Source organism: Pelodiscus sinensis, chromosome 10, assembly GCF_049634645.1.
Source record: "Pelodiscus sinensis isolate JC-2024 chromosome 10, ASM4963464v1, whole genome shotgun sequence".
NCBI lineage: Eukaryota > Metazoa > Chordata > Testudines > Trionychidae > Pelodiscus > Pelodiscus sinensis.
Window position 1 is genome coordinate 39,291,770 of NC_134720.1, and position 19,288 is coordinate 39,311,057.

Below are 19,288 nucleotides of genomic sequence, written 5' to 3' on the forward strand. Positions count from 1 at the left end.
CAGCTGCAGAAGAAATAGCATTTTGCTTTTTTCTTTCACCACATATTGCAATCAGAAAACATTTCAAGAAATTTCATGAGCCAGACAGAAACCAGCACAACTGAGTTTTATCAGTGGGAAAGGACTATCCAGCCTACGGGATGTATAAATGGTGCAGGAAACAGAACAAAGCATTCACTTTTCAATATATACTAATGAAGATACTATGTTTTCCCAGTAGTACAAAACTGAGGGTAGCTCTACACTAGAAGCACTAACATAGCACCAGTGTGGACAATGCTTTGGTTGCTGTAACTTGTGTTGCTTTGGAGGATCTTTTTCATATTGCCTGTAAACATTAGTGTCTTCATCTTAAGAGCATCTTTGCTCTGGTGGTTGCATATCTGTCTCTGAAAACATGATTCTGATTTCATTTACACTGATTCTGTAGTGCTGTAACTCCATTAACTTCAGTGGAGTTAATTCATTTACACCAGCATGAACAAGCTCAGCTTCCAGCCTGGTGGTTTTTGAAAGGATAACAGATTTTAAATATGGGCCCAAAACCAAATGCTCTTTGAACATAGAAAAACTTTGGCTCAGGATCCCAGCACTGCTGCTTAGACCTGTTGCTACTGTAAACATTAAAAGCAAGTTAATGCTTTGGAAATTACCTCTAACTACCTGGCACAGTGACAGGCTCTCAAAGCTGCTTAGTGTTCACTAATTGTATTCCTAAACAAACATGAAAACAGGTTGTAAACACATTAATTTGGTTAGCAAGTTAAAATATTTTTAATGAAAAAGGTGGCTGATTAATATTTGCCTCCCACCCCCTAACTGAAATAATGGCTAAGGAGGAAGTGATCAGCACCTGGGTTTAATGGGCCTCATTAGAGGATCCCATTGAGTGAGCATGTGACTAAGAGCTCCAAGAGCTTCTGGATTCTAAGGTGGCTAGGATTTCCTATCATGGTATATTGGGGTCCAGCCTTGAAAAGTCCTGACTCCCTTCCTAGCATGAATTTAATTGTTATCCAACTACTAATATCTGCCTTTTATCAGATCTGCTCATGTTGCTTTCTGAGCACATCAGAACATAGCCCTATAAAATAAGCAGACCTTAATGCTAACAATACACTCTTCTAAGGCTTGTAAATAATGGTCATTGTTCCAGTGCTCTTCAATTAATTTTTGGGAGAGTGGAAAAAAATAATGTCAATATAAAAAGGTAGAGATGTTTATATAAAATTTAGCTAGTAGTTTCCTGACCTGATGAGTGCAGGATTGTGTATTGCAATAGGACTGGGAAGTTTGTTACACAGATACAGGGCTTGCTTTACGTCTGTGCCAGAACCCCTGGACTAGGAAAAGGATGTTTCTTCCCCATTTTATGAGGAAGAAAGGCTCTTCCTAAAGAGGTTTTTCTGAAATCTGGCCCACTGTAGACGAGCCAAATTTTGGAAAAGCCTCTTCCGAAAAAACAATTGAAAAAAGGTATGCAAATTGTTCATGAGTGGTAAGAATGGTGTTGAGCCAATACTTGCACACCTAGGGTACGTCTAAACTACATGCCTCTGTCGGCAGAGGCATGTAGATTTGTTTGTTCAGCAAAGGCAAATGAAGCCGCGATTTAAATGATCGCGGCTTCATTTACATTTACATGGCTGCCGCGCTGAGCCGACAAACAGCTGATCAGCTGTTTGTCGGCTCGCGCGCTAGTCTGGACGGTCCCCCTGTCGACATCAAAGCCCTTTGTCGGCAGCCCCGGTAAACCTCATTCCACAAGGAATAACAGGGCTGCCGACAAAGGGCTTTGATGTCGACAGGGGGAATGTCCAGACTAGCGCGCGAGCCGACAAACAGCTGATCAGTGCGGCAGCCATGTAAATGTAAATGAAGCCGCGATCATTTAAATTGCGGCTTCATTTGCCTTTGCCTATCTGTCTAATCTACATGCCTCTGCCAACAAAGGCATGTAGTCTAGACACAGCCCTAGTGAACAACTGTAGTATAACTAGTGTAGGGAGTCTCGTGCCCAGTGAGTCTCACCAGGGACCTAGACCTTGGAGGGTGCCCTGGATTCCCTCAGTTGGAGCCACATCCATTGCAGCCTGGTGCGAGGTGACAGGAATGGGACTCCCTGCAGACTGAAAGGGGCATAAGCATTTCTAGGTGCATGTTACTTTTTTATGCATTGCTCTGCCTGTGCTTATTGATGTGTCACTTTGCAGTAGCTGTGTATCCATTTGGCAGTATTAACTCTGTAATAGTAGTGACGTAGTGAGATTAATAAAAGCAACTGTCCCTAATTGACTCTGTTGTGAAGTGAATCCATAATCCTGTTTGGCCATGGCCCTGTGAGTTGACAACTAGTTGTTTCAGTTACCCCCCCCCCCTTCCCCAACCATGATACATATGAAAAAAAATCAAATTTTATTCTGACATTTTGTTTGGTTTGAATTTTACTATGAAGTTATTTTAAAAAGATAAAGCTTGACAATGAAACATTTTGTTCTTAGTTGAACATATACTTTATTCAAATCAAAATAATTTTTCATCAGTTTTCTTAATTTGCTGAAAAATGCAGTTTTTCTAGTCAACCCAAACTGAATTTGCCCATTGCTCCTCAATGCTTTGAGATAGCCTGTGAACCAAGACATCAGCTATTCATATAGCTCTACCTCCTGTGACTCTGGTTCGTGATACATACTTTTGGGGCTACACTGGCATAAGTGGTGGAGTGTGCTGATGCAGCTACTTTGCACTGTCACAACCTTCTTCTGGGTCTTTTGCAAAGCCAGTGTCTTCCAGGGTGACTGAAGCTCATAGCTGTACAAGAGCCAAATATAATAGACCTGAATGAAAGTGCTTGGTCCTGCCATGAAGGCAAGGGTCTGGACTTGACTTGTTGAGGTCCCCTCCAGTTCTAGGATTCTATGATTTTATGAAAGAACAGCCTTGCATCTGGCATGCCAATATAACTCAAGGCTTTATCACAAGGGTGCATTATATGCTGGTCAACTTATCAAACTTTCTCTTCCATACAAGGGATTATCTGGATCCACAAGTGATATGAAGATGTGCAAATCCTGGGTGTTCACTGAAGAGATACTATGGAAAAATGACAAATGGCTTCTGCTGCATATTACAACACCAGTGGCCTGTTGAACACCAAAATGATGGTCACATTTCTGTCAGTTTCACCTAAGATGCTATTAAAGGGAAATAAAATCTCTTGGTTCAGGGCATAAATGAGAGCTGCAGGAACCGGGGAGGTATATCCACACTCTTCTCAGGCAGAGAACCAGATAAGATGGGTCAGTTATCTGACCTTTTATAGTAAATCTTATTTTTCTAAGAACTTCTGTTTTGTTGCAGAATATTGAGCTTCTAACTGCCTCGGAAGAAGTGTGGCTTATTTTGCTTCTGTGACTTGCTAATGGTTATTATCCCGGGGTAGAGTTCATACAAAAATATAGAAGGCATAACTTTGAAGTTTTGTGTTTTATTGTCGTTGGCACCAGAAATGTTTTTGATCTATGGTATGTACACATACATCCTCTGTAAACAAGAATGCATCAATATCGGTTTCTTAAGGTTTTGTTTCAATGACTGTATGGTTTTTAAAAAATACATTCACAAACTACCTTATGTTTAAACACAATGATTCCCTTTTATTTTGTAACTGTTCCCCAAAAACCCACAATAAAAAAAATCATTTAAAGCTGTGTATTCTGAACATGTCACTTCAGGGGGAAAAAAAGTCACCAGTTTGCAACATAAATTAATAAGCTTGTTTAAGGTAGCCACAGGGAACATATAAAGAGCTGGTGACAATCACTGTGAAATGACTTATTCTGATTCCAGGCCTGCCGCTGAGGTGGGAGGGGCCAAGGAAGAAGTTGCCGCAGTGCCTAGTGATTCAAAGGAGTCCAGGGCTCTGGTCACCATAGCAAGGGTGGTGGCTGGGGCCACAGGTCCTTTAAATTGCCACTGAAGTGCTGCACTGCACACTCCAGGTGGCTCAGAGGGTTGGCTGCCCCCTCCCCATCCCTTCCGCCTCAGGCCCTGCCCCTTCCAGGAGCACAGAGCACCCCACACCTTGCCCAAGGGCCTACACAGGCTGTTGGCTCTCCTGTCTGGTTCAGTTTTAATTCCAGGATGCAACAACTACAGCAGTTACCCAATTTAATCAGAAAAGTTATTGCTAAATAAATATTTTGCAATAAAAAGCACGAAGGTGCGTATGTGCATGGTGGTGGGAGACGTGGGCTGAAATGGACAGTCCCTTCCTGATCATCACTCCGTGAGGACTCTAAGGGTATGTCTACACTACATGGCTCCATCGACGGAGCCATGTAGATGAGCTTTGTAGACATAGCAAAATGAAGCGGCGATTTAAATAATCGTCGCTTCATTTATGTCAAAATGGCTGCCGCACTGTACCGATCAGCTGTTTGTCGGCTCAGAGCGGTACTCTGGACGCTTGGCGGTCGACATCAAAAGCCTTTGTCGACCACCCTGTTATGCCTCGTGGGATGAGGTTTACCAGGGTGGTTGACAAAGGCTTTTGGTGTCGACCGCCAAGCGTCCAGATTACTGTGCTGAGCCGACAAACAGCTGATCGGCACAGCGCGGCTGTCATTTTGACATAAATGAAGCGGCGATTATTTAAATTGCCGCTTCATTTTGCTATGTCTACAAAGCTCATCTACATGGCTCCATCGACGGAGCCATGTAGTGCAGACATACCCTTAGTTGAAAATATAGTTAGCCCAAGTTAACATACCTGCTCTTTAAATAAGGACATTTCTCAAAGAACCCACAGTGCTTTGCTGTGGCTGACAGACTCAAGTCTCCCTATGGTTGTTTTGGAGACCCCCTAACAGGACTATGCAAGCCTAGATTTGTTACTTAGAAGTACTCCTGAAAGCACTCAGTGCTCTTTTGTGGTTTCTCGGGTGCTCAGTGAAATGCTGCTGCTGATTTCAAGGCCCCTGCTAGAATGTGCACTACAAGCTTTGCTGCCATTTACCATTTTCAGAATTTCCACCACTTGCAGTGTCAGTGATGGTAATGCTGGCATCATACTCACAGGTTGTGTGGACATGCTTTGACCAGGGTTAGACGACACCACTAGGGCTAACATGCCATTGGCTGCCTGGAGACCTATCTGCATTAGGGCTCTCGCCATTCCTGCCATAGGTGGGGCTACAGTGATGCTACCAACAGTGGGAAATTCCAGATCAATAGGCTATCGCATACACAGCCCTACTGCCTGAGCCACTGAAGCAACTGTACAGGTCCTTCATATGGAAGAGAGTGTCCATTAAACCAGCAGCCATGAGTGGTGCTTTGAACTGAGATAATGATCAAGTTACTTTACTAGGATTTTATTTTCTGACTGAGACAGCACTGTGGTTTCTCAATGGCAGAAGCTCAGAAATGAAGCTGTCACAGCTACCTGGATTACCTTTCTTAACTGCTTCTAACCTATGTCGTCTCCATGTTAAATCTTTAGCTATCACAGGCCAGAACTAGCACATTTTCACCAAGTTGCTATACCTCTGCCCCGATTTCTGATTTTTATTGTGTTCTCACTCATGGTCTGGCCAGCCACTAGTTTTAAATGACTAAGAACAAAACTAATGTCTACCAGCACATTAATGGATGGTGCAGTTGAATTACAAGGCCTTGGGAACTGGTACTGTGAGATTCTTTTTTAATCAGTGAAGGATTCAGATTTTGTCAACTACTGCTGATTCGGTTTTTTTTTTTAAATAGAATCATTATGATTACATATGCCAGTTGAGCTCTCTATATGTTCCTGAAGGTAACAGTGCTGCAATGAACAGCAAAATGAAAATCAAAACAAAAACAAACAAAACGAGGTAGGTTAAAAACAGCAACACAGATCTCATTATGCAACACCCTAATATCACAGGCAGCCATGCTTGTAGCTATTGAGAAAAAAAATCCCAGATACTCACTTAAAATGTAAATCAATTGAGCAGAGTTTATAAGGACACAATTCAACCTGAACTAAATACATACATATTTCTGCACAGATGTTGTTGTTCACTGCATGTTGGGTAATTCATGGGAGGGGAGGGGTGCAGAAAGTGATTATAGCTTCGGAATCTTCACCAAAGAAACCCTATTTTTAAAAATTCTTTACAGTTCAGCTCTGCAATGCTAATCCCCTCTCTCTCCCCTACGCTGAACAAACACTGGCCTATCAGAACCTTCTAACTTGCTCATCCCAATCTTCGTATCTGGAGAATGGCCTCACAAGACAAAAATCAACATAAGCCACATTATCACTGGGGCCACAATCCTTATTGGGGCTATAGGCACCCTCAGCGATCACAAACTTCAATGGGAGTTCTGAATGCATAGCATCACTATTAAGTGGGGACCAACCATACAGATGAGCATACCTGATCACCTGTCACTATAACTGGACCCCAAATTAAAATCCCTGTCATCCAAGTGGCTCCATGCATCCCTCCACATGTAGATCTGCCACCTGAATGATCTTGTGTTTCTCTCAGCCTATGTTCTATCCATTCTTTTGCCCCGACCTCTTGTATAATGCAGCACGGGGAAAGAAATGCTAATACTCTCCCACTGTTTTCAGAAGTAACAACAAATGGCACTACTTTCCCTATCAACACACACCATTATGTGAAGCTCCATATAGAAATATGGATTGACAGACTGACAAAAATGGTTGTTGATTTTATTAGTCTAAGGCTAGTAGTTTAGCCATTTAAAATCCATTTCCCAAAAGCGGGGAAAAACTATTATTTTTCTCTTCTTTAAAAATCCATTAAGCTGTTGCTGCCAAAAGCAGCATGTAAATGTTGGTGAAGGCAAAAGATTTTCCAAAATTACCCAGCTATATGGTTATGGCCTTCATCACAAGGATAAAAGGTACATTTATTGTGCTGTCTTTCACCAGTTTCATTAGTAACTTTACAGCATACTATATATTTGATGCTAGCAGGCAGACAGAATTAAAAACATACCTTTTTGACACTATTTTCTTCCCCACTCTTGCAAAGTAGGGGACAAAGAAAAAGTAAAATAATAAAAAGTCTTAATCCACTATAACACAGCTTAGTCAGGAGACCACCCAAAGGTTTATTTCCCTACTTTCGAAGTGCATATGTCTATTTCTGCCCCAAACACAGTGTTGCATTCTTAGGGATCTCCAGTGAACCCTCTCGCTCCATTACCAGACTGCAACAATAAAGGGTGTACTGTTTGTGAATGTGTGTGTAGAGGGGTGGTGTATTCCACAAGGCTTTCCGTATCTGCCTCTAGAGCGTTAGTCCACATGTTTAATGTCCTTTAAATTAGAAATAATGCCATGAAGTTAAGTGTCAAGCATTCTTCTGTTACCAGTTCATCATGGAATTTCTGTTGAGGGTCATGAAAAAAACTTGGCTACTTCCTCCAGATCTCACCGATGCAAAAAATACCTATATGGAGAGAAAAAAGCCACACCCAAGTTTAATTGCATGTTTTTTCAGAGGCTCACTCATTTAACAGCCACCAAATGTCTTTTCATCACTAACGACCCAAGCTAGAGTCAAACAAGCAACCTAGAGCTGGAAGATTATCCCATTACCAATACCTTGAGCCAACCAGTTCCCCTCTTTTTTTTTTTTTTTTTTAATTTTCTCAGGAGAGCTGAATGGAGACAGGGCACCTGGTTTCCAGTGAAGTTCTGCTTTAATCCTGTTAATCAGATAGTGTGATTGCAGTACAAGGAGGGTGTGATGGAGCAGAGAAACCCTACATCAGCAAGAAGGAATTAAAGAGAATCCAGTTAGCCCCACCCTGCAATACCTGCAGCCAATGCCAGGCCTGGAGGGAGAAGAAAAGGAGAGAACGTGGCACATTTCAGGAACGACTAGAGAAGGAACAGGATGCAACCCTGCCTCTCTGCATTAGGGGAGCTTCACTAGAAGCCTGGCAGTCAGGACAGACACTGAGGCAGAAGCAATCTGTTCCTGATCAGGAAGGACTCTCAAGGAGACTGGACTCTCCTGTTTACTTGAAGGAAATTGGGGATGCAGGCCCCTCCAGTCTTCCAATTCCCCACTCAATGGGTGAAAATTACAGAAGTGTCCAGCAAATACAGGGATACAGACTGTCCTCCTCACATCCACAGAGACTGCCACTGTGGGAGGATGCTGGAAAGGTTCACAGGCAGCACTACTCCAGGCAAACCATTACAGAGGGCAAGATTGGATGTATGGATGCCACATAATGATTCCTTAGTACTAAGTTTGAACCTTACACCTTGCTAGTATCTTGAGACCACAGAAGAGTTAATGAATGACAACCTCGCAGAATTTTCTGTGTGTGTGTGTGTGTGTGTGTCTCAATTCATCATGTAACACAACCTTCTAAGTCAGTTGCTGTAGATGACAACACTGTTCATTCCAGTGTTTTCTTTATGCAAAGGGACACTCTCCCAAGCCTAGTACAAGGAAACTGGAATCTCACACAGGACATCAACTGAGAGAACTGGTGCTACTGTCAAAGGAAAATTCAGCAGGTTGGTTGTCTCTGTACTGGCTCTATTGTGAGAAAATCAAAACCACTGGAGAATGACCCACGCAGCCTGATCTTCATTAAAGTAGGTGTCTGTTGAAATTATCGGGCTTTCCTGACTTGCTATCAGTCCCAGTGAAGAGAGTTATGCTTGGGGTTACACCACAGTGCCATGTTTATTATAGGCAGGGCTTTCTATTTTAAGACTCTGCTTTCAGTTGATTACCACTTTGCCAGTCTGTTTGACCTGACATTTTTCATGCTGTTATATGCCTCAGGTCAATCTTGGGGAAAAAAATCAGCCGAATTTTGAGTTGTTTCTAAGAATGAAAATTATGTTGTTTTGCTATGTTAAAAAAGCTGGTGACCTTTTCTTTTGAACAGCTCTAGCACGCTCATACTTTGTATAACAGGATATGAAATTTGGCAGTGGGGCAGCCTTTATGATAGGGTCATGCCATTTGCCATCCTTGAGAAATTCTACCAAATTACAAACCTTTGAAAAATCATAGTTTGCACATGCTCAGCAGAGAGTTTTGATTTTAGCAGCTAAAAATCTCTAAAAATTGTCTCTTCGCTGTGCATGCTCCATCCCCTCACAGCTCCCACCTGTAACCAGACGGTGTATCCACCATCTGCTCACAGCTCCTACGCGTGAGTGGATTGTATCTGTGTCAACCCCAAAGAGCGGTTCTAGACCAGGGCTGCAGAAGCAAAGCTGAAGGTTCCCTGTAAAGGCTGCTTCAGCTGGAATTGGGTTCTGGGCTGGAATGGGAGTAAGAACTGGGCCAGAGAACAGGAAGCCTTTTTCTCTCCTGTGTTCTCCTTGACCCCACTTTTCATACCCAGGGAATGTGGAAGAGGAAGCTGGTTGATGTGAATGCATAACAGGACAAAAGCCAGTTCACTGGGGAAGAAAAAGAGTACATAAGAACATAAGAACAGCCACACTGGGTCAGAACAAAGGTCTACCTAGCCCAGTGTCCTGTCTTCTGACAGTGGTCAGTGCCAGGTCCCCCAGAAGGAATGAACAGAACAGGGAATCATCAAATGATCTCTCCCCTGTCACCCATTCCCAGCCTCTGACAAACAGAGGCCAGGGTCACCATCCCTACCCATCCTGGCTAATAAGCATTGATGGACTTAACCTCCATGAATGTATCTAATTCTTTTTTGAACCCTGTTAAAGTCCTGGCCTTTCCAACAACCTCTGGCAAGGGATAGAATGGGACAAGGAGTCTGGGGAGGTTGGAACAGAAGGGGTCGGGGGAGAGAGAGAATAATTGATTGGCTGGACAAGGAGTGTGGGCTTAGAACAAGTAGCCAGGGATAAACTGAAAGGATTGGGATGTTGGAGAGGATGAGGCAGAAGTGACTGAGTCTGGAGAAAATGTGTAGAAGAGTTGGTGTCCACTAGAGAGCGCTCTCCCCCAAAGCCTGGAATATAACCCATGAATCTTGAGTCTCGCCATTCCTCTACTGTTAATGCACATCTGTGAAGCCCTCTGGCAAATTGGGCTTCTTATCCCTCCCTTGTGCTGGTCCACACAGAGGATGACATCCTATTACTGCTACCAGTTATTCCATTAGCTCGCGAGGCAGAGATGTATGCAGTAGATCTTAACAGTCCAACTCAGCTGATGAGTGGGTGAGAGTATAATGCCACATGATGAGACTTTATCAATTTACTTTTTGAAAATCCTAGGAATTTACACACACAAAAACGATGTTCAAAGAACATTATTAAGATTGTATCATAATATATATGCAGTGGGGATAAAATTAAGGTTGCATGGGCAACCTACATTCTGACATTTCTTAACTTTTAAAGTACTTGACTTTGCAACATTAATAATATTCTTTTAATGTAATTTGCATGTGTAACTGTAACTGACCTGAAAAAATTCTGAATGGACTTATTACATGGAGCTGATCTGTGGCCATGCAATATTTTAGAGCACAGGCTAATGTTTAGGGAGGCAGCTTGAACTCGAGTATTATTTCAGCAGCATTTTCACTATGCTGTATGGGGGAATGGTTATGCAGAAAATCATTATCACAGATTCTGTAAATGGAAGCACAACTGATCCACTCCTGTTGATCAAAGATAGGCAAACGGTCCCATTAGGTTTTGAGCAGACTCCTCAAGTAGCTTTGTCATCACCACTTAGGAGAAATTCAGGCCGAATCAATACATTGCCTCTTGGTTGTCCCTACTTAAGGGAATTATTTGGAGTGCTTTGCTTGTGTGTTGTGTGCATTATGCAAGCCGTTAAATTGATTACTTATTAACCTCAAGACAAACTAGATCTGAAACCTCAAGGTAGCTGGCTGTAGCTTAGAGATGTAAAGCACTGATGCATGTTTTGAGGCAGACTTACCTTATCATTTCTTTCACATAGAAATTTTAACCTTTGAGCTCGCTTGTGCATAAATACTCCATCCAAATGTCCTGTCTCCACTGAACGGATCTCAATAGCTTTTTCTCCCCAGCCCATTATTTGATTGGAATGAATGTAGGCTGTCAAAAGGAATTTCCAAAAGAGCATTAAAAACATTTGGCAGGCTATTAATAATAAAATGGGCAAAGCCACTCTCACCAATCAATTTTCAAAGACTGTCTAGAGGAATCAGGTAGCTTTCCATTTGCCAGAGGGAGCAGAAGCCACATCAAAAGAATGCACTCAAGTAATAAATAACAATAATGGCTTATATAGAGTGCTTTTTCCTCCATAGATCTCAAAGTGCTTTAACAAGGGGACAGTATCCTTTATCCCCATTTTACAGTTGGGAAACAGAGGAACTGAGAGAAGAGAATTGCTCAAGGTCACATAGCAGGCCAAGGGTAGAACCAGGAGTAAAATGCAGGTTCTCCTGACTCCCCATCCAGTGTCCTCTCCACTGAAGCACATTGTCTCCCCAGTCTAGTGACTTTAAATAGGAGTCCTCAAGGTCCAGTCTATGACTAGAGATCAGTGAGGTCGATCAACTGGGAGCGGTTTGCTTTGGCTGGCAAGTGCCCAAATGGTCCCATCTTAGTTTCCTTTATCTCTCATCTTATTTTACATTTGTAAATGATGGAGAAGAGGAAGGGTCAACCTACCCACAGAAGTCGGCATTTCTCCCCACTGCAGCACCACGTCTTTAGTTATCCGTCCATAGGTGTTCACATACACCCCTTCATCCTCATAGCACACCAGCATCTCCATCCCATCCGTTTTGGGCAGGATGACAATGGCGTGAGGAGTGATATTGCCCTGAATCTGTGATTAAAATACAACCCACACCATCAGAATTAAATGAAAGAAGGGGAAAAGTCTAAAAAAAAAAAATCCCACCCTATTAAACTGCTATGCGTCAGCATTTAAAGGATTGCCTTGAAAGACAGTAATTTGTTATGTTTACTCCACCATCAAACTGTCTGAAGTGTCAAAGATAAAAAGCCTCAGCCATTATAAGGAGATTGCAACATTTAAACCCCCAGCAAATGATGTCTGACATTTGACAGTACCCTATATCAACTACTATTGACCGATAAATACATCTTGTGTTCAAATTACAGTGAAACAGAAATTAAGAATACTGGGTACAGAATTGAGGAGGAAATATTCTCCTTTCTTGAATAAACAGTGTTTGGAGAGAGAATAGAAGCAAGGATGCAGCAAATTTGCTAACGTTTCTGATCTTCAATAGCTTGGCATTTCCTCCAGCTTTTGCTCAAGTGTCAGGCACTGGCAACACTGTCAGAGGACGATGGCTACTGTCCTAGGTGGGTCACTAAGATAACCAGATAGAGAATTCCCAAGCTGATTTGAAACAGTTCCAGCTGACACAGCTTCTCCAATGGTTTGCTCAAGCACAGTCGATAAGAACATAAAAATGGCTGTACTAGGTCTGATCAATGGTCTGCCAAGCCCATTATCCTGTCTTCTGACAAGGGGCAGTGCCAGAGGCTTCATGGAGGACTGTCAGAGGGGAAGCCTACCAGTGGCACAAGTAGAGTGGCAAGAGGTTGGGGGTGGCCCCAGCAGGGTAGTGTTTGAGCAGGCTGGGAGTGTGGGGTCTTGGCTGGGGGTTGTGTGCGTATGTGAGTGAGGGGTGGCGTGTGGAGGGGCTGCAGCCAGGAGGGCTGTGGGAGGGAAGCCTGCCAGTAGCACTGGTAGCATGAGGCTCTGTGTGCGTGTGCGTAAGTTCTTGGAGTTGGGGTGTGGTGAGGCAGAATGACATGATGATGTCACTATTTTCCCATGGAAAAATATGTTTATATAGAGAGAGCGATAATAAGGGGCAACCAGTACTGCATGCAATATTTAAAGTGTGGGCATAGACAGAATTTAGCCCAGCTTAAACTAAGTTGAACCTAAACCCCTCGGTTCAGTCCTGCTTTCTTCTTGTTTACAAAATGTGTTTAACTCAAACTTGTCTGATGATTCTAACCACAGTTCAGCAAAATCTGCTTGTAGGACTGCACAGAAAAGGCCATATTCTCCTCATATTATCTTGTTTCATGCAACTGTCCATTTCTGTCTATGAACCATATACACAGTTCTGAACACAGTTTATTCAGGAAAAGTGAGTGGGGGGGGAAGGGCAGGAATTTGAGCTACTCAAAAGGTATCTGAACCATGACCCCAGTTCCATGGGAGTGGCCATTTTGTTTGGTGGGGAAAAACCTGGTTCTCTATTAACCATCCCCTCAGCAAGGAAACAGAAGCTATGGAACATATCCACTAGTGGTCAGTGGTGTATATGGGAGGATTCCTCCTTCCATAGATCTTGCCAGCACTAAGCCTGACCATGTAGGCTTGGTATGGGCAGAATTCCCCACCTCCCATGTAAGTCAAGACAGTAGAATCAGATCCTTCATCTTTATTAGCTAAGTATACAGTTTCCTTCATCCTTTCTCCTCCACTTGTCAGAGAGGCCATTACCAGGGATACAGCTCTTCCTCGTACTCACGTGAGATGGTATATAGATATCGTAAGAGTTCCCCGAATCGACATCAATCACATGGAATCCAGTGTGCGATCCAAAGATAACCTTCAGTCTTTGACCTTCTTCTACCGTGAGGTCCACAAGCAATGGTTTGTGCTGGAGATCTGCAAAAGACTTTTAAAATCCGTTCAGTCAGTTTAAAATCTGTTCAGTCACTTTAAAATCCGTTCAGTCAGTTTTAAAACCCACTACTGGAAGCACATCACAGTCATGAAACCAGTTTGTCTCTTATGAAATGTGTCACTGATATTTCTTGTTTCATCTCAGATGCCCCATTACTTGGTCACTCTGCCGCTCTCCGTAGATTCATTAGTCTTTTTTTATTGCTATATCTTACAAGAGACTTCAAAGCGCTACTCTAAGGTTTTTCTTCCCTGTTATTACAAGCAGGCTGTCTGACATGTTACATACACATTGCATCTTGCCATGCAGGGCTAGCAGTCACTGGAAAATATGGATTCAATAGCTGGAATGAGAGCTTGAAAAGATAATGTGAAAAAATACCGGCACATGCCAGACACCCACAGCAATGGGTGGGGGGGGGGGGCTTGCTAGGGCATCTGTGAAAGGGAGCCAGAAATCCAACAGCAAGGAAGGGAGATATTCACCAAAGGACAATAGGTAGTTCCCTTTGGGAGTCTTTGGCACCCACTGGCCAGCTGGGGGAGAGGGTGTTGACTGGCCAACACTCCCCAGTTCTCAGGTTCTAGCTCTGTGCAGGGACCATGTAGAATTTCTTTCAGCTCCATTCCTGCAGCTCACCTGAACCTACTCACCTGAACTAAGAGACTAGGACTCCAACCTGACACATGCAGAGAATCAAGCTGATCACCTGTTTGGGGGGAAGGCAGGAATGTTTTCTCCCCTGGGCCAATCAGTGAAGTACCAGGGAGTTTTTTGCCTTCCTTGCAGCACCTTCAACGACAGAGGGTTGAGTAGGAACACGCCTGGTTCCAAACTGAGGTACTGGGTGGAGTTGTTTATTCGTTGCAACTGGCAGCCAGTTTCCAGTGCAGCGAAGAGAATAAAATGAACAGTTCCAAGAAGATTTTGGTGTCATGCCTTGGGCTCATATGATAGTGAGAGACCCTGTAGCCTTTTCAGGCTGAGGTCAGACCTAGTGGCCCTCATTGGGTGGGATTCCAACCCTGCTACACCCTCCATCCCACTTGCTGGGGGGGAGGGGAGGATGCTAGAACTCAGAGAGCTGCATCCTGAGGGGATAGGCTGAAGAGGGCCTACCCCACATTATGGGTTACATGGGTAAGAAGCCCTGTTAGCTCTGGGGCCAGTTATGGTTATAATGGTCAGGAGCCCTGTGAATCCTACATTAGAACCAAGGTCTTGGAGAATATGTGTGATGGGTGGGTAATGCCTTTTCCCCCTGCTTAATTCTATGGGCCTGTCCTTATTTTGTTGCAGTGTCCACATCAAGCTCCACTATCAGCTCTTCATAATGATCCCTTAAATCCCCTTTGTCTTTGATCACTTAAATCTCTTTTGTCTTTTCCTTACACAGATACTCTTGAGTTTAGGGTCACAACCTCCAAACGCCCTCAATGCTGCAAACAAAACACTCATCTCTGCCAGTATTTAGGCTTTGAAGTAGCCAGCCCACATTCCTCTGTGGAATGCATTCTGCAGAGAGGTAGCATGTGCAGGGCAACTGCAGGGTCAGATGGTGTCTACATTAAAAAAGTGTGACTCTCCTGCACTGTATTTTCTGCGGGTTGGGCAAGTTCCACTATGCTCCTCATTCTGAACACAGGTCTTTTTCACAGGTGCCTCTGTGTAGCCCCAAAATTTGGGCCTTTAAAAAGGATCATGGAGGGGGGCTCATTTTTATTTGAGAGAGTATTTCAGCTGACACATAGGGAGGAATTCTCCCTTCCAAGCCATCATGCCATGTAAGGCCGGTGTTGGGGTGTGGGCAAAGCAGCCAATGGTGGAAGACCATTTGTATTCTGTCTGGATGGTTTTCATGCTGACTCTGAACAAGAATGAACTATTAGGCATGGGACAGTGTAGGACAAGGAAAGGCCACTCTGCATTTGCATAGTTCCAGTCCCTGTGAATCCCTGAATAGATATAGAAAGGGTGTGATGATTATTTAGTCCATAGATTCAAATAGCAGCTACAGGAAAATTGAACTACAGCTTCAAAACGTGCGGGCAGGTTGGGGAGCTGGATCCCATCCCATTCTAAAGCTGTATCTATTCTACCACTGACTTCACTATAACTTCTGTGACTCAGGCATGTGAATAAGCCACTCCCTTGGACAACATAAGTTATACCAGCTGAGCATTAGTGTGGTCACCACTATGGGCACGCTAGACTACATTCCACTTTCGAAAAAGGAATTTAAATGAAGCAAATGGAAAGTGCAAATGAAGCGCTGATTTAAATATCCCACGCTTTTTTGCATATTCGCATCGAGTACTTTTTCGAAAAAGGGTTTTTCGAAAGTGAAAGCGCAGTCTAGTTGGGGTACTTCTGAAAAAAAACAAAACCCTTTTTCGAAAGAACCCGTACTCCTGAAAAAATGAGGAGTACGGGTTCTTTCAAAAGAACCCGTCTAGACTGCGCTTTCATTTTTGAAAAACCCTTTTACGAAAAAGCGATCAGACGCAAATATGCAAATGAAGCGTGGGACATTTAAATCTGTGCTTCATTTGCACTTTCCATTTGCTTCATTTACATTCCTCTTTCGAAAGAGGAATGTAGTCTAGACATAGCCTATGTCACTGTGAGAGCTTCTCTCATCGACATAGCTACTGCCCCTCATAGATGTAGATTTATTATGCTAACAGGAGAGCTCATGAACACAGAGCATCTCCACTAGCCACCCAGCTATATTGGTGCAGCTGTGCCAGTGTAGCACTTGTAGAGTAGAGTCATAGCCCTAACTGCTTATTTCCTCATATGAAGTGCATTTCACTTTGTTCAACATTAGGTCACATTCACCCTCCCTGAAGCAGACATATTTGCTGGAGGAATGAAGTAAAACAAGATTACTTAGCATGAGACAGTGTCTGAATCCACTGCCCCTAGCAGTTAGCCCTCTGCAAAACTCTATGGATGGAAAGTGCTATAAAATGCTGAATAGAAAGAATTCAGAGCACAGGTAGCTTGGATACAATTTATGTACAATGAAGAGATCGGTGAAAAATTTTGGGTGAAGATAGGGAGGAAAAAAGAAAAGTGGCCTCAGATTGTTAGACTTTATACCTTAAAATAAAAATCCATATCGAGGGGGGAAAAGATGCAAAACAAACAAGTAACATTCAACTTTTTAATGTCGTTAAATGTAAAATTAGCTTGAGATTAAATAATTTACTTAGTCCACATTAAAAAAATATGGTGGTCAAAAAATTTCAGTTGAAGAATATGTACCCAGCACAAATAATGCCAATAAGTAATTATCAGCAACATCTAGCACTATCATAGCACCTTGCATCTAATAATCTCAAAGGTAGTGCTAAATACAATAAATTCTTGAAGAATCTTTCTGTGTGTCTCCCTGAAATATGAAGATGTGCCCCTGAAAAGTCTGTGTGGTAACTTTGCCAGGTCAGTTCTATGTACCACACAAGAGGCCTGAGTGCAATTCCTTGTCTAGCTTGAGAAGGGGAGGATAATTGAAGAAATGATACAATTTCATAATCTGTATAGTAAAGAAATTCCCATGTACTTATGATGATGGATTTATTTTGTAATAATATAAACATACCTTAAATGCCATAAACTTGTGATATGGTTTAGGAGCCCAAGCATATATCTCTACAGCATTCTTTAAGGCAATCACCAAGAACTTGATTCTTTCATATTTCACTAAAATTGAAATAAAACTAATTTTTAAAACATCCATTTTACACAAACAAGACTACACACTTTATCTCAAAGAAGAGCTTCTGACTATCTTTTTGTTGTTAACAATTTTATCTGGTACACAGAAATGGATTTAAAGTTTAACTAGCATCATGGCATACTTATTTTTTGTTGCCTTATCGCTCTTCAAAATACTATCAAAATACAATATACTGCAATGGCATTTTGTTGGGCCATATCACCTAGAAATAAGAAGGGAAAAATCCTTTTCCTTATTGATTAGATCAGAACTAAAGTTACACAATCAAAGGAAAAATAAGATGTTTATCTTTCTTCGGAAATTAATGTTATATGCGATTTAAACATTTAATACAAGGGAATATTTAATAAGATAAGATACTTCCTTCAAAAACTCTTCCATCAGACTACCTTCCTCCATAGTGGACTATGAGTGGTGAAAGAAAGAGCAAACTTAAAGATGATTAATCCATTTATATGAATTATCACCAGCTGTTATAGTTAGGATCAAATTTCCAGGGGCATCTTTATTTATCCTTCATGACATTAATGGACCATCAACTGGTTTGACTATTTCAGGAAGACATTTTCTTACCCATGGTGGAAAATTGCACAGTTATGTGGGCTTTTATAACATACTGCAGAGCACTGGCCACTGACATAGGATTCCAGACTAGATGCTCTATTAGTATCCTTTGGCGTGTAAATGCCTACATTCCTTTCAGAAGAGTGTAAGAATACTATCATGGCTGACAGGTGATAATTTGAGCAGTACACCATGAATGTTTATCACTCAGCATAGTGGTTTTCTTTAATGCATATAGCTACAGAAACAGCCTACTCCTGATTGCTACTGCCTAGATGAAACTGTGATACAAGAAAGTCTCTTCAAAATTGCGAATTGTTCAAAAATAAGGAACACTCAGTGAAGACCTCTCAGGATCAAATGGCAAATGATCAATTGGAACATAAATGACAGAACCCGATTCTCCTTTGACGCCAGTTTTAGATTAGAGTGACTCCTTAAACTTTAGAGGAGTTACCCTCATTTACAACTGTGAGAGGGGAAATCTGGCCCTTAGGAATATGTAAACATCAAGCAGAGTTGTCCCTCAAGTTCACTACTATTGCTGCTTCACACTTTCTCTTTTAAGTACTAGTACAAATGCAATGGTTACTTAAGTTGTGGTTTTAAAAGCTATAATGAATTTCTTAAAACAATCTTCAAGAGAAACTCTTATGAGGTGACATACGACATTCACTCTGTTCCACTTACCAACTTTGTAATGTATGCAGCCTTCCAAGTCTCCAACAGTAATCCAGCCTTGCTTCTTTTCTACTTCTGGGTCATTGTGTAAAATTCTATTTCGTAACCATGAAAGGTAGTAAACTCGCAGCTTGTTCTTCTTTCCTGGTGAAAAACGAATCTCCCCATTAACACTTGAAAAAAACAACAACAAAGCAACTGTAACTCACACTCACTCAGTATTGACACTGTCCCACTTTAGAGGTTTATGAGTTTTGGCTAGCAGAAGAGCGGATTAGTTCTGGGAGTGAAGACTCATGCTTTTGGTTTCAGAGGTCCTGACAGGGACATTCTTACCCATACACAGAATATGCAGCTGAATTGGGCACCTAAAAATTTGGAGCACTATTGGATTTTAATGTCCACCAACTTGCCTCTTTCTGTCCCTGTTCTATGGCTCTGCTTCCTCTAAAGATGATCTAGTTAACTAAAATGCTGAAGCTTGCTATCCACTCATGTTGTTCAGACATTACTTAGGTGCAGAAATAAAAATAAATGAATAAAATATGCAAAAGGATTTAATTCTTCAATCTTTCCCCAGAACTGAATCATCATTTGGCAAAGCAAATTGTCTGAAAGATTTGAGATATG

At 42.2% G+C, this 19,288-nt stretch overlaps 1 protein-coding gene across 11 annotated transcripts in view; it reads right to left on the reverse strand.

The window, feature by feature from the left end:
• Positions 1–6,886: 6,886 nt before the first annotated feature.
• Positions 6,887–19,288, reverse strand: part of TNIK (TRAF2 and NCK interacting kinase) — a 352,035-nt gene continuing 339,633 nt past the window's right edge. For all 11 annotated transcript variants that reach the window (XM_075937944.1, XM_075937946.1, XM_075937945.1 and 8 more), the window contains 6 exons: positions 18,668–18,802; positions 17,276–17,376; positions 13,510–13,659; positions 11,654–11,813; positions 10,932–11,071; positions 6,887–7,469 (listed from right to left, as the gene is read on the reverse strand). In XM_075937944.1, coding sequence (XP_075794059.1) covers positions 7,386–7,469; positions 10,932–11,071; positions 11,654–11,813; positions 13,510–13,659; positions 17,276–17,376; positions 18,668–18,802 — 770 coding nt within the window. In that variant the 3' untranslated portion in view covers positions 6,887–7,385. The remainder of the gene's footprint in view (positions 7,470–10,931; positions 11,072–11,653; positions 11,814–13,509; positions 13,660–17,275; positions 17,377–18,667; positions 18,803–19,288) is intronic.